The sequence below is a fragment of the Helobdella robusta genome, assembly GCF_000326865.2.
Source record: "Helobdella robusta unplaced genomic scaffold HELROscaffold_77, whole genome shotgun sequence".
NCBI classification, from domain to species: Eukaryota; Metazoa; Annelida; class Clitellata; order Rhynchobdellida; family Glossiphoniidae; genus Helobdella; species Helobdella robusta.
The window spans coordinates 183,093-196,079 of NW_008705439.1; the positions used below are offsets into that span (position 1 = coordinate 183,093).

Below are 12,987 nucleotides of genomic sequence, written 5' to 3' on the forward strand. Positions count from 1 at the left end.
TCCATCCATCCATCCATCTATCCATCCATCCATCTATCCATCCATCCATCCATCCATCCATCCATCCATCCATCCATCCATCCATTCATCCATCCATCCATCCACACACTTATCCATCCATCCAAATGCTTTCTGAGTGGATGTAATGGAACCAACATTAAAAATTGTAAACGCAAAAGATGTGGAAGGAAGATAATGGAAAATGAAAAAAATAATAAATAAATTAATAGAGTTTTGAAAACGAGGGAGAGAGAGACAGAGAGAGAAAGAGAAAGAGAGAGAGAGAGAAAGAGAGAGAGAAAGAGAGAGAGAGAGAGAGAGAGTAAAAAAGAAATGGAAAGAGAGAAAAAGTGATGGATATACATAAAGAGAGAGAGACATGAGAACATGAGAATGGAAGAGAAAGAGAGATAGAGAGAAAGAGAGAAAGAAAGAGTGAGAGAGAGAGGAAATTGAGAGAATACAAATGCAGAGAAAGAAAGAAAGAAAGAAAAATGTTTTTTATCTTTACACTCTTAGATTGAAATGAGAAAGTGATCATCATCGTCGTCGTCAACGTCGTCGTCATCATCTTCATCATAGTCAACTTCGCCACAATAACAATAACAAAAACAAACAACAATACTTTTATTATTATTATTAATATTATAATAATAATAATAATTATTATTATTCTGTTAGTGCGTTATAAGCATTTGTTAGAGGCTTGATACACGCAATACAATTAGGTACGGGGGCGTATTGTGAGCCAACTGGCTACCTAACATACAATATACACACATATACTCGCGATTGTTTGTATACGCATTGTATTTTCGTATCTCATGACACGGTATTTGAAGTGTATTTTTTTATGTTTTGTATGATAAAAATACAAACTTCGTTCTCAAGAGAAGAAAAATATTTTGAAAAAAAAATTATCTTCGATGGTTAAATTGAAGTAGGATAGGAAGCGTGTGAAACAATTTATTCCAGCTTCAAACTGTGTGAGATACCTTTGTTCAGCGTTATTTATATTGCGGTATAACGAGTCTTGCTGTTGTTTTTTGTTTACCGTTTGTATTTGTGAGTTTTGTTCGTGTTTTGTCTGTTTGTGTTTTGTCTGTTTGTTTGTGTTTTGTTTGTTTGTTTTTTGTTTGTTTGTGTTTTGTTTGTTTGTTTGCGTTTTGTTTGCTGGTTTGTTTATACAAGTTTTTTCAATAATTTTTTTAATGATATCTGTGTTTGTATGTTCGCTGCTTATAAACACACAAACAAACATAGGTCCACACATTTACCTATCCATACATACACACACACACATACATAAATATATACACACATACATACAAACGGCATACAAACATACAGACGGCATACAAATATACAAACAAACATACATACAAACATACAAAAGGCATACAAATATACAGACGGCATACAAATATACAAACAAACATACAAACATACAAAAGGCATACAAACAAACAAACATACAAACATACAGACGGCATACAAATATACAAACAAACATACAAACATACAAAAGGCATACAAACAAACAAACATACAAACATACAAAAGGCATACAAATATACAGACGGCATACAAATATACAAACAAACATACAAACATACAAAAGGCATACAAACAAACAAACATACAAACATACAAAAGGCATACAAATATACAGACGGCATACAAATATACAAACAAACATACAAACATACAAAAGGCATACAAACAAACAAACATACAAACATACAAAAGGCATACAAATATACAGACGGCATACAAACAACAAACAAACATACAAACGGCATACAAACGGCATACAAACAGCATACAAACATACAGACGCGCGTACGTTGTTGAGCCTCGCCGTCAAAAATATATAACTCCCAATATAAAATTCCGACCAGGATCATACGCTTGATTTACATTTTCCAATACACTTCCACGACACAATGTTTTTCTGTTTCTTTCCTAAAACACATACACGCACGCACATACACGCACACGCACATACACACACATACATACATACATACATACATACATACATACATACATACATACATACATACATACATACACACATACGTACGTACGTGCATACGTACATACAGACATCCACACATACATCTTTTTTTCTGTGAGAATGATACGAAGAGACGTTCACATCCAAGCATAAAACTTCATTTCATGTTTCCCTATATACACGAGTAAATGTTTTTCTTAGTTTTTTTTTATTTATTTTTATTTTCTTTTTATTTATTTATTTTTTTTATTATTATTTATAGATTTGAAAATTCAGTTTCAATTGAGCTAGCATCGATGTGACAACAACATCAACATCAATAACAATATTGATGTTGTTGTTGTTGTTGTTGGTGTTGTTGGTAGTGGGAGTAGTGTCATTGTTGTTGGTGGTGTTGTTGTTTGTTGTTTTATCTTTCAGGATGTAACGCTTAGCAAACATTGATGGTTTATATATGGATGGAGTTAACTAGATTTTTATACCAGGCATTTATTCGTTTTTTCATTCGTTTTTTCGCTCCTCTGTCAACCATCTTTCCACCCGTCCATCCGTCGAAGCGTTCATTCAATCGTTTGTTCGTTAATTCGTCTGTTCGTTCATTTATTTGATTAATAATTTTCCATTCATTCATTCATTCATTCATTCATTCATTCATTCATTCATTCATTCATTCATTCATTCATTCATTCATTCATTCATTCATTCATTCATTCATTCATTCATTCATTCATTCATTCATTCATTCATTCATTCATTCATTCATTCATTCATTCATTCATTCATTCATTCATTCATTCATTCATTCATTCATTCATTCATTCATTCATTCATTTATTTGTTCGTTCGTTTGTTTGTTCGTTCGTTTGTTTGTTCGTTCGTTTGTTTGTTCGTTCGTTTATTTTTTATTCAATCATTCATTCTATCATTCACCCATATTGAGTAACCAACTTTTCAATGCTCACAATATGGCTATACTATGAATGCACTGGATGTATTTCTGTTTAGCGAATACAAAAAACTCTATGCCCACCCATCTATGTTATTATTTCTATGTTTTCTTGTTTATGTTTCGTTGGTGTAATGTTTACCGAATTCGTGCCACGAACGTGTTTATACTCTATTATCGAAGATTCTTTTAAGATGGGTTCCCGCGCGACGTACAATTACCTCATCACTAGCCTGTCTATATTTATGACGTCAACGCGTTATTATATCTTTGCACGATATACCTTTTTCGTGGTTGGAGACCTTTTTTTTCTTCTAGTAAGTGTTTTTTTATGATTTCTTATTATCGCTCGTACCATTTTTGAGGATGTCAATATAAAATATCAAACAAATATTATTCATAAAAAGATTTTATGATGAAAAATTTGAATAAAAGCAATTAACCAAGAACAAAGAAACTAAGAATCTTCCATCAGAGGTCTGTTGCGTCTATAGCCACTACATTATCGTTCAGTATCAACATTAAAAATATCGTATTATCACCCGAAGATCCATAGATAAAAATTCAATCATCGTTTTTATATCTAGGTACCTGTTTTTATTTCTTTGCACCGTGTGCATCTCTTAGTTCTACCAAACACTCGCACACACGCACGCACACACACAACAACAACAAAAACCATAACAACAATAAAAAGAAGAAGAAGAAACACACAAATGAAGATGAATTAAACAGCACAAACAACAAATGAACAACAACATAACCGCGGTTTTGTCGTTCATAATTTTCACGAACCGAACAACAACAACATCGGCAGCGGCAACAGCGGCAACAGCAACAACATCAACAACAGCTTTTTTCCACAGGACAATACCTTTTTATTTATCAATTCCAACTATTTCAACATCGTCGTCATCCCTTTTTCCAACAACAACAACAACCGCAACATTTTTACAACATCCAACCAAAACAACGACAACGGTTTTAGCGGCACCGACAACAGTAGTTACAACTACAACATCCTCATCCCAACAACAACAACGCCTCATAGCATCTGAACACAAATTCACTTTTTTAACGCCATCATTCATGCGAAGCTTTTTACAACGCTTTTTAAGAAACAAAAACAAAAACAACAAGAAGTACTTCATCAACGACAAACCCAACAAAAACATCTATAAAAATATACACAACAACTACCACTACTACTACTACCACAGCCACAACGACTACTACCGCAACCACAATGACGACTACTATAACTTCGACAACTACCACTACAACCGCAAAAGCAGCAACAACAGCAGTTACAACAACAGTTACAACAACATTCTTGATAGCAGTAGGATTGGTAACGAAACGTTCAATGGCATCTTCAACAACAACATCAACACTTCACATAACATTAGCATCCCAAGCACAAACTACTATTACAACAACAACAACAGCAGCAGCAACAACAGCAGCAACAACAACAATAACAACAAAAACAACAGATACAACAACAACAGCTACAACATTAACAATATAAACATCTCATTCATAAACATCTCAAACAACAACAGCACCACCAACAACAACAACAACAACAGCACACAACAACAACATCAACAAATCACAGAACTAAGCGCTTTTGACGTCGTATTATGCGTCGTCTTGACGATATTTATTTTTTCTGTCGTCATCGGAAATGCTTACGTCATTCTTTCCGTCTGTTTGTACGAAAAAATGCGAACCCTGTCCAACGGGTTGATCGTCTCCTTGGCAACTGCAGACTTCCTCGTTGCCCTAGCTGTCATGCCCATTAGCTTGCATCGAGAGCTTACCGGAGGTGAGTTTTTTTTCTGGTTGGCTGGTTGGTTGGTGAGTTTGTTTCTCATTGGTTGGCTGGTTGAGGAGTTTGTTTCTGATTGGCTGGTTGGTTGGTTGAAGAGTTAGTTTTTGATTGGCTGGCTGGTTGAGGAGTTTGTTTCTCAATGGTTGGCTGGTTGGTGAATTTGTTTATGATTGGTTGGTTTAGCGGGTTTGTTTGCTGATTGGTCGTTTGATCGGTTATTCAGCTTTTTTAAGATGGTTTAAAGAGTTTTTATTTTTCAAAATAGTTCACGGAAGTGTTCTCAAAAATTTGAAATCTCATTTAGGAATGTTTTCTGAAGTAATTTCAATGTCATAAGTTTTCAAAGGACTCGGAGAACAAACAGACGAATATATGAACGAACGAACGAACGAATGAACGATTGAGTGAACGAATGAAATAAAAAAATGAATGACGACAATCACATTTAAAATAAAATAAATATTTGAGTTATCAATCGATGAATGAATCAATCATTCATTCATGCTTTGTTGGCCATTTCAATCGTTCTTTTGTTAATTCGTTCATTCGTTCGTTTGTTCGTTCTTTCGTTCGTTCGTTCGTTCGTTCATTCATTCATTCATTCATTCATTCATTTATTCATCAATTTTTGTTTATTTATTCTTCGTTCATTCATTCTTTCGTCAGCTTGTTCGTTTATTCTTCCACTGTTATTTGATCCATTCGTTTGTTCGTGCGTTCACTCAGTTGTTTGTTTATATTTCCGTTAACTCGTTCTTTCATTCCTTTATTCATTCGCTTACTATTATTACTAAAATTATTATAAATAATAATAATATTTTTATTGTTCACAATATAATTTTTTTTGTACACATTTTAATTAAAGTTTGTTGACGGTCGGATGGGAAATGTGATTTTCGGCTGACGGCAAATGTTTTGTGCCACTACTGCTACTACAACTACTACTACTTCTACTACTACTACTACAACTACTACTTCTATCCCTAATACTACCAGTACTACTACTACCACCACTACTACTACTACCACTACTACTACTACTACTACTACTTCTACTGCTGCCTCTACTACTACTACTACTACTACTACTACTGCTGCCTCTACTACTACTACTACTACTACTACTATTACTACTACTACTACTACTAAAACTACTATTACTACTTACATTACTATAATTATAATAATTATGTCGTAATTATGACGTAATTATGATATTATAATAAAGGTTTGTGGACACTGGGGTGGGGTGTTTGTGAGTTTTGGCTGACAGCCGATGTGTTGTGCTGCAGTGCTTCTATATTGAACATAGCCGCTATAGCTCTAGATCGATATTGGCTCATCACCAGGAACGTCAAGTATGCCCTGTTATTGCTGTTGTTGTTGTTGCTGTTGTTGTTGCTGTTGTTGTTGTTGATGTTGTTGTTGTTGATGTTGTTGTTGTTGTTGTTGTTGTTGCTGTGGTTGTTGATGTTGTTGTTGCTGTTGTTGTTGATGTTGTTGATGTTGTTGTTGCTGTTGTTGTAGTTGTTGCTGTTGTTGTTGATGTTGTTGTAGTTGCTGTGGCTCGTAAATTTGTTTATAATAATAATTTATAATTATTATAATTTTTTTTTCAAAAATTTCAAAAGTAAAAGAAAAGCAAAATAAACTCGCCGGCATGTGGCACACTAATAAAAAATAACTCATTAAGCACACAGCTACCTACGCAAACACACCAACACACACACAATAGATATACTCACGCACATGCGCACACACACAACGACACACACGACAGATACACGCATTCAGATCGTTGGCCTCGCAAACGCATCTGCATCCTGCTCATCACATCCGCCTGGTCATCCGCCCTCCTCATCTCATGCTCCCCCCTTCTCGGCTGGAGGTCCGGCACGGAGCGGGACGATCCCACCCAATGTCTGCTCAGTCAGGATTACGCCTACACACTTTTCTCTACGGTCGGGGCTTTCTGGCTGCCCCTGTTTGTCATTCTGGCAGTGTACTTTAGAGTTTTTAGAGTCGCCAGGAAGAGAGCAGTTCGTAGGAGAGTGAAACAGCCGCGAGTTTTAAGATCTTCAATACTGAACGTGACGAGAATGAGCGTTCGAAACAGCACAGGCAACTGCATGCTGACTGAAGCCAGGAGTAGTTTCCTACTCAGCGAGAATGGACTGGCGAATACTTTTCGCAAAATCAGCGTGCCGAATAATCCAACCAGCACGATGACGCCAACAAAAATGTTTACAAATAGAAAAAGCTCAAAGCCCGAATCGACCGGTTACTTGGAGGTAAGGAAACGATCATCGGGAGGAACGTCTTCGGATGAGAATCGAGTTTTCACAACGTCCAACGCGCCCATCCCTGATGTCTCACCGACCAGTTCCATCAAGAAGCCGCACTCGAAGAAAAGTTTTTTCAGCGTGACACTGGCGGCCACTCGACTGCTGCGTTTGCACAGACGACATCAGGAACAGAAACGTCTAAACGTCAGACGAAAATATTCGCCAGAGGACAGCAGTTTTTCGCGAGACGACTTTGACGATTGCTACTACAACGATGACGATTTCTCGAGTAGCTACCGCGTCAAAACCAGTCCATCGGCAAACGAGGAAGAGATGGGCTGTACTTGCGGTAACGGCAGATTCGGACCGGTCGTATTCGTCGAGACTGAAACGTACGATGATTCGACTGGAGATGTTCTAGGGATGGCCAAGAGAGCCGGTAATGAGGGTACCTGTGGCGATGAAGACGACGAGAATGAAGGAAGTCGTCGTTTGAGGTAATTTAATTTTGCACCTGCTTTTTAATTTAACAGTTTTTTTCTGTTAATATATTTTGTTATTATTCTTCTTTTTATCTTCAACGTTAGTAATTATCTTGTTGTTATTTATTATTATTATTATTATTCCCTATGCTATTTCACTGTTCTCATCGTTATTATTATTATTATTATTTTATTATTTCGTCGTTGTTGTAGTAGCTGTTGGCTCTGTTAGGAAGTTTTTATGGAGGATTATTTATTATTATTACTTCATTGATTTTCGCATTATCATTCAGATATTATACAATTTTAAATTAGTACGTACACACGTTCACACGCACGCACACACACACACACACACATCATTTTTTCTTTCTCTCTCTCTCACACACACACACGTTCACACACAGACATTATTTTTCTCTCTCACACATACGTTCACACACACACACACATACACGCACAAACACACAGACAAGTGTGCATAGTACCAAGCAGACGGTTACTCATGGCTCCCATGGTCAACAACAGCGACAATAGCAACAACAATAAACTGAAGGCAAACTTTCAGAAACAACAACACTGTCATCGCCAACAACAACAACAACGTCGTTGTTCTCAACATTGTCAATCACCACAACGACTACAACCACAACATCAACAAACGCCGCAGTCAGATTGTAAGCCACAACAGCCACAAGAAACAACAACCAAGCTACTAACGGATTTCATTATAACGTTACCGACAAAAACAATTGCATCAACAACAACAACAACATCTAACAACAACGAAAAATCTCCGAAAAGCAACAACATAACGACAACAAAAGAAGCACAAACGACTAACACACTTCTGCCTAGCGAATTTAAGTCAAATCCGACTATTAAATCGACTCGGCGGTTTAGTATCGGTTCGCTTAGAATCGAATCTCGAAAACAGTTGCAATGGTCTCAATCGCGATACAACAGTAATCCGTGTGGGATCGATCTCACGAAGGATATATACAAAGTTACGGGATCATTAATTTCTAAAAAATCTTCTCCCTCAAAAGTCCTTAAAGAATGTCATGTTAAAAATGGCGGCAATAACTTTTACTACAACAACGCCAGCAGCAGCAGCAACAACATCAACGACAACAACAGCCACGACTATATGACAAACGGTTTTAGCAACGAAGTTAACGATATCATTATAAACATCAGCATAGAAAATGACAACTTAAACGTAAACAACAACAACAACAACATTGAAAATAACAACAACGTCATCAACAACATTAACAACAACAACAACAACGTCATCAACAACATCAACAACAATGACATCATTGTCGACAAAGCAAACAGCACCGACAACATCTTAATCACTTCCAGTAGGGTTGATGACTTGAATAATAATCACCAGATTAATGAAATGGATGACAACAACAACAGCAGCAACACCAACAGCAACAACAACGACAACAAGGACAACATTAAAAACATCAACAACCAAATAAATGTAACTGACATCAATGAAATGAATGTGAACAACGATTATGAAACTTGCAGAAACGACATTAATAATAATAATAACAACAATAATAATAATAATAATAACATCAACGCATTGCTCAAAGATCCTATATTATCGAATCGTAACAACACCAACAACAACAACAGCAGCAACAACAACAACAACAGCACAAAGGACAACAACATCAACAACAACACCATAACCGACAGGACAGATACAGCGGATGAAAAACTGGCCACCTCACAATCTGTAAACAACCTAGGTTCTAATCCAGCAATAAGTAACTTAGATTCTAATCTACCGGTAAGCAGTCGCTTGCAGTCAGAATTATCTGACGACCTAATTACGACCACACTAACGACATCTCTTGTCCTGCCATCTTACGACGACGAAAGATTTTCGCCTTCCTCCACAATGATGCCCGTCTCGGCCGAAGCGAATTCATCTAGTATCGGATCGCGATGTCACCACGCGAAACCGCCAAGCAAACTAATGATGAAATCTGCAGCGGCTGCAGCTACCACCAGCGATTTGATTCGAATTCGGCAGTCGAGACGAATGCGGAAATCGGCGCGCACTCTTGGGTTAATAATCGGGGGCTTTTTGATTTGCTGGTTGCCATTTTTCGTCCTGGCAACTATCACCCCATTCTGCCCTGATATCTGTAGAGTGCCACAGGTTGTGTCCAGTTTGGCATTGTGGCTCGGCTACTTCAACTCCATGATGAACCCCATCATCTACGCCATCTGGGATGATAACTTTAGAAGGGCTTTCAAGAGACTTACATTTTGCAACTTTCGGCAATGAGAAGAGTGTGTGAATGTGTTTGTTTGTATGTGTGTTTGGTTAGTTGTGTCATATTTTCACTTAGACACAACAATACAACTGTATGGTTGTGTCAATGTAAAGATACGACGTCATTTTCAGTCTAAAAATGTTCCTAACCAATTACGAGAGACGAATTTTATATTTTTTTCTATTTTTGGAAACTCGGTCGTAAATACAATTTATTTTATCAATCAGATGAATCTTTTTTTTCTTTTTATATTTTTTTAATCATTTTTAAAATCCTCAAACAAACTGATAACTAAATAAAGAAAATAAATAAATAAATGAACCAATATACTTTAAGCCTCATGGTACTTGATTTTAAAAGCTAGCAACGACCAGAACCTGTACAGTATATATATATGTGTAAAACATTTGTCGTCACAAATTTTTAGAGCAATTAATACAATAAGATCAATGATAACATTACAGACATTAAAACGCATTATTGTTATAGAAGCTACAATAACATTAATAATAATAATTATAATAATAATATTATTATTAATGTTAATAATAATAATAACAATAACGACATTAAATTTTTGGGTGTATTGCAGTAAAATAATGTAACGTAAGACTTATTGAAATCTTATTAACAAATAGAAACAACTCGTACATTCTGTTTCTCTTTAGGGTAAAGTTTTTTCATTTTAAAATACATATGTGTATATATAATGTGTGTGTGTGTGCGTGTGTGTGTGTGTGTGTGTGTGTGTGTGTGTGTGTGCGTATGTGTGTAGAACATAATTATGTTAGTCTGCATTAGCAAGTTCATCAACAATATTGAAATATAATCTAAATGAAATATATATATTTTCAAATTCATTTATTTGTATATATATAATATATATATATTATTCACATTAACACTCACACATATATACAAACACTCACACACACATACATACATACACATACACACACACACACATGTATATATGCGTAAAACTTAATATTGTTTATTTTATTTTCAATCCAACTAAATATATTTTTAGAAAATCAATTAAACGGTAAAAAACTCCTCGTAGAGATGTGTTAAATTGTTGCAAGGAAGCGATGCCACGCGAATTTTTACTTTATACCGATTTAGTATCCGACTCGACAAGCACGTATCGATATAATCACCGACAAAGAAAGTCGGTTTTAGAGGAACGTTTACCGGTATACCCATGAAGAGACCAGCTTGTAAAAGAAATATTTTGTTAGCGGGCCATTTTAGCGCCTCTAAATCTTGTTTCATTGTGACCAGTTTTTCGTCTACGTCATAAAAAAAGATGTTTATAAATGGAAAAGACCATTTCCAGTTTTTGATCCGCTGATTTAGTCCGTTGCAAAGTATCCACCTGCCAAAATATTTAACTAACGACGGTTCGATTGTGATGTTCATCCCATTTAAATTTACCTGAATTTCGAAACTTTTCTTGAATTTAAAATAATAAAAAACCGATTCAAATTTTTTCATTCCTTTGATATCAATGGCAACATCTACGTCATCGTCCCACGGAATCATGTGACTTCTGTGTCTGACGAATCCCAACAAACTATCCTGAATTAGGAAATAGTCGATTCCGGCTTTGGCGGTCATGCTGTTGAAAAATTTGAGTAACTCCCGCAGTGTTTCAAACTCAGGAATTGTTAATTTTGGCAGGAAGGGTGTCTGATTGATGGAGCCGCAAACAAAGCTAGATATCATGTAATCTTTGTTTATCATGCTTTCGTTTATTAGTAGCACTTTATTATTGAAAGCCGTCTGATTTAGCAAACCGTATTTATTCGAGAGGTTTTCAATTTCAAATTCATACCAATGCACCAGATTTTCGTCCAAAAGTTGAGTGAGACATTCATCTGAGAAGGACTTCAAAAGAGTGGGTAAGTAGAAATAAAATGCTAAGAAACTATTTAATATTACCATGAACACAGTGAGAACGAGAAAAGATTTAATTACGAATACCCTATTAATCATTATAAAGTTTAATATCATATCCACAAAAGTTCGTTTATTTTGAAAAGGCATCACCAAATTTGTAATGTTATTATTTATCAAAAATCAAACACGGTTCGTTTTAATCGGTTTTTTAATAAATAAACCAATTAAACCAGCAAATTTGTATATAATAGCTTTAATTATTTGACAAGGTGAATTATAAATTTAGTTGTATATTAATTACGTTGTATTTTGAAAATATTCGTAATTGTCTTTAATTAGAGCTTCACATTCTACCTGAGTTTCAATGTAGATTAACTTTTAAACAATCAATAAACAAACAAAAGGTATTAAAAACTTAATAATTTTCGCCAAAAATCGCCTAAAATTTTCATTAATCGCGATTTAAATTTTTTTTAAATATTATTTTTTGAAAAATATTACCAAGACTCATTACGTTAGTTTTGTTACTTTTTTGTTTTTCTCTTTCATTTTTTTGAAAATTTAAATAATTTTAAAATTAATTAAATTTTATTTATTTTAAATTTTTAATCAATGTATTGATCACTAATTGTAATTAATTTGATTTTGAAAAATATTAAATTGGATAATAAAATAACTTTAAAAATTATGTCAAATAGATATCTAATGTATTTTTTTTTCTAATTTTTCTCAGAAATTTCACTTTTATATGTTAAAAAAATTAATTCTATTTATTTTATTAATTTTAATTAATTTAATTTTTAATATAAATAGAATTAGTTATATTATTTAGTAATTATTTTAAAATATACTTATGTTCATTTGTTTATTCATTTTTTCATTCATTCATTTATTCATTCGTTTAGTTTAGTAATTAGTTTATTTTATATGTTCATTCATCCATTTATCTTTCAGTAAATTTATTTAAATAAATCATCCTATCTATTTATTGATTTCTTATCAAAACAACATTTTCATTTTAAGAATTGTGTTGAATTTTTTTCAATAAATCACTCATTCACTATTCCTCTGAATCATTTCAATCATTCATTCATTCATTCTTTCATTCATTCATTCATTCATTCATTCAAACTTTAATTCATTTAATCAACCATTTATTCGTTTATTCATAAACCTTTTTTATAAATTTCTAGTTTTAAACCACGG

General features: G+C 34.4%; 1 protein-coding gene across 1 annotated transcript; it reads left to right on the top strand.

Moving 5' to 3' along the window:
• Window positions 1-4,694: 4,694 nt before the first annotated feature.
• On the top strand, window positions 4,695-11,584 carry HELRODRAFT_187611 (hypothetical protein; the record flags this gene model as incomplete). The annotated part of the gene is made up of 6 exons (XM_009031674.1): window positions 4,695-4,797; window positions 6,032-6,161; window positions 6,584-7,004; window positions 8,042-8,045; window positions 9,592-10,613; window positions 10,638-11,584. The coding sequence occupies 5 exons, from the start codon at window positions 4,695-4,697 to the stop codon at window positions 9,888-9,890; spliced, it is 957 nt and encodes a 318-aa protein (XP_009029922.1). The 3' UTR covers window positions 9,891-10,613; window positions 10,638-11,584.
• Between the last annotated feature and the right edge of the window lie 1,403 nt (window positions 11,585-12,987).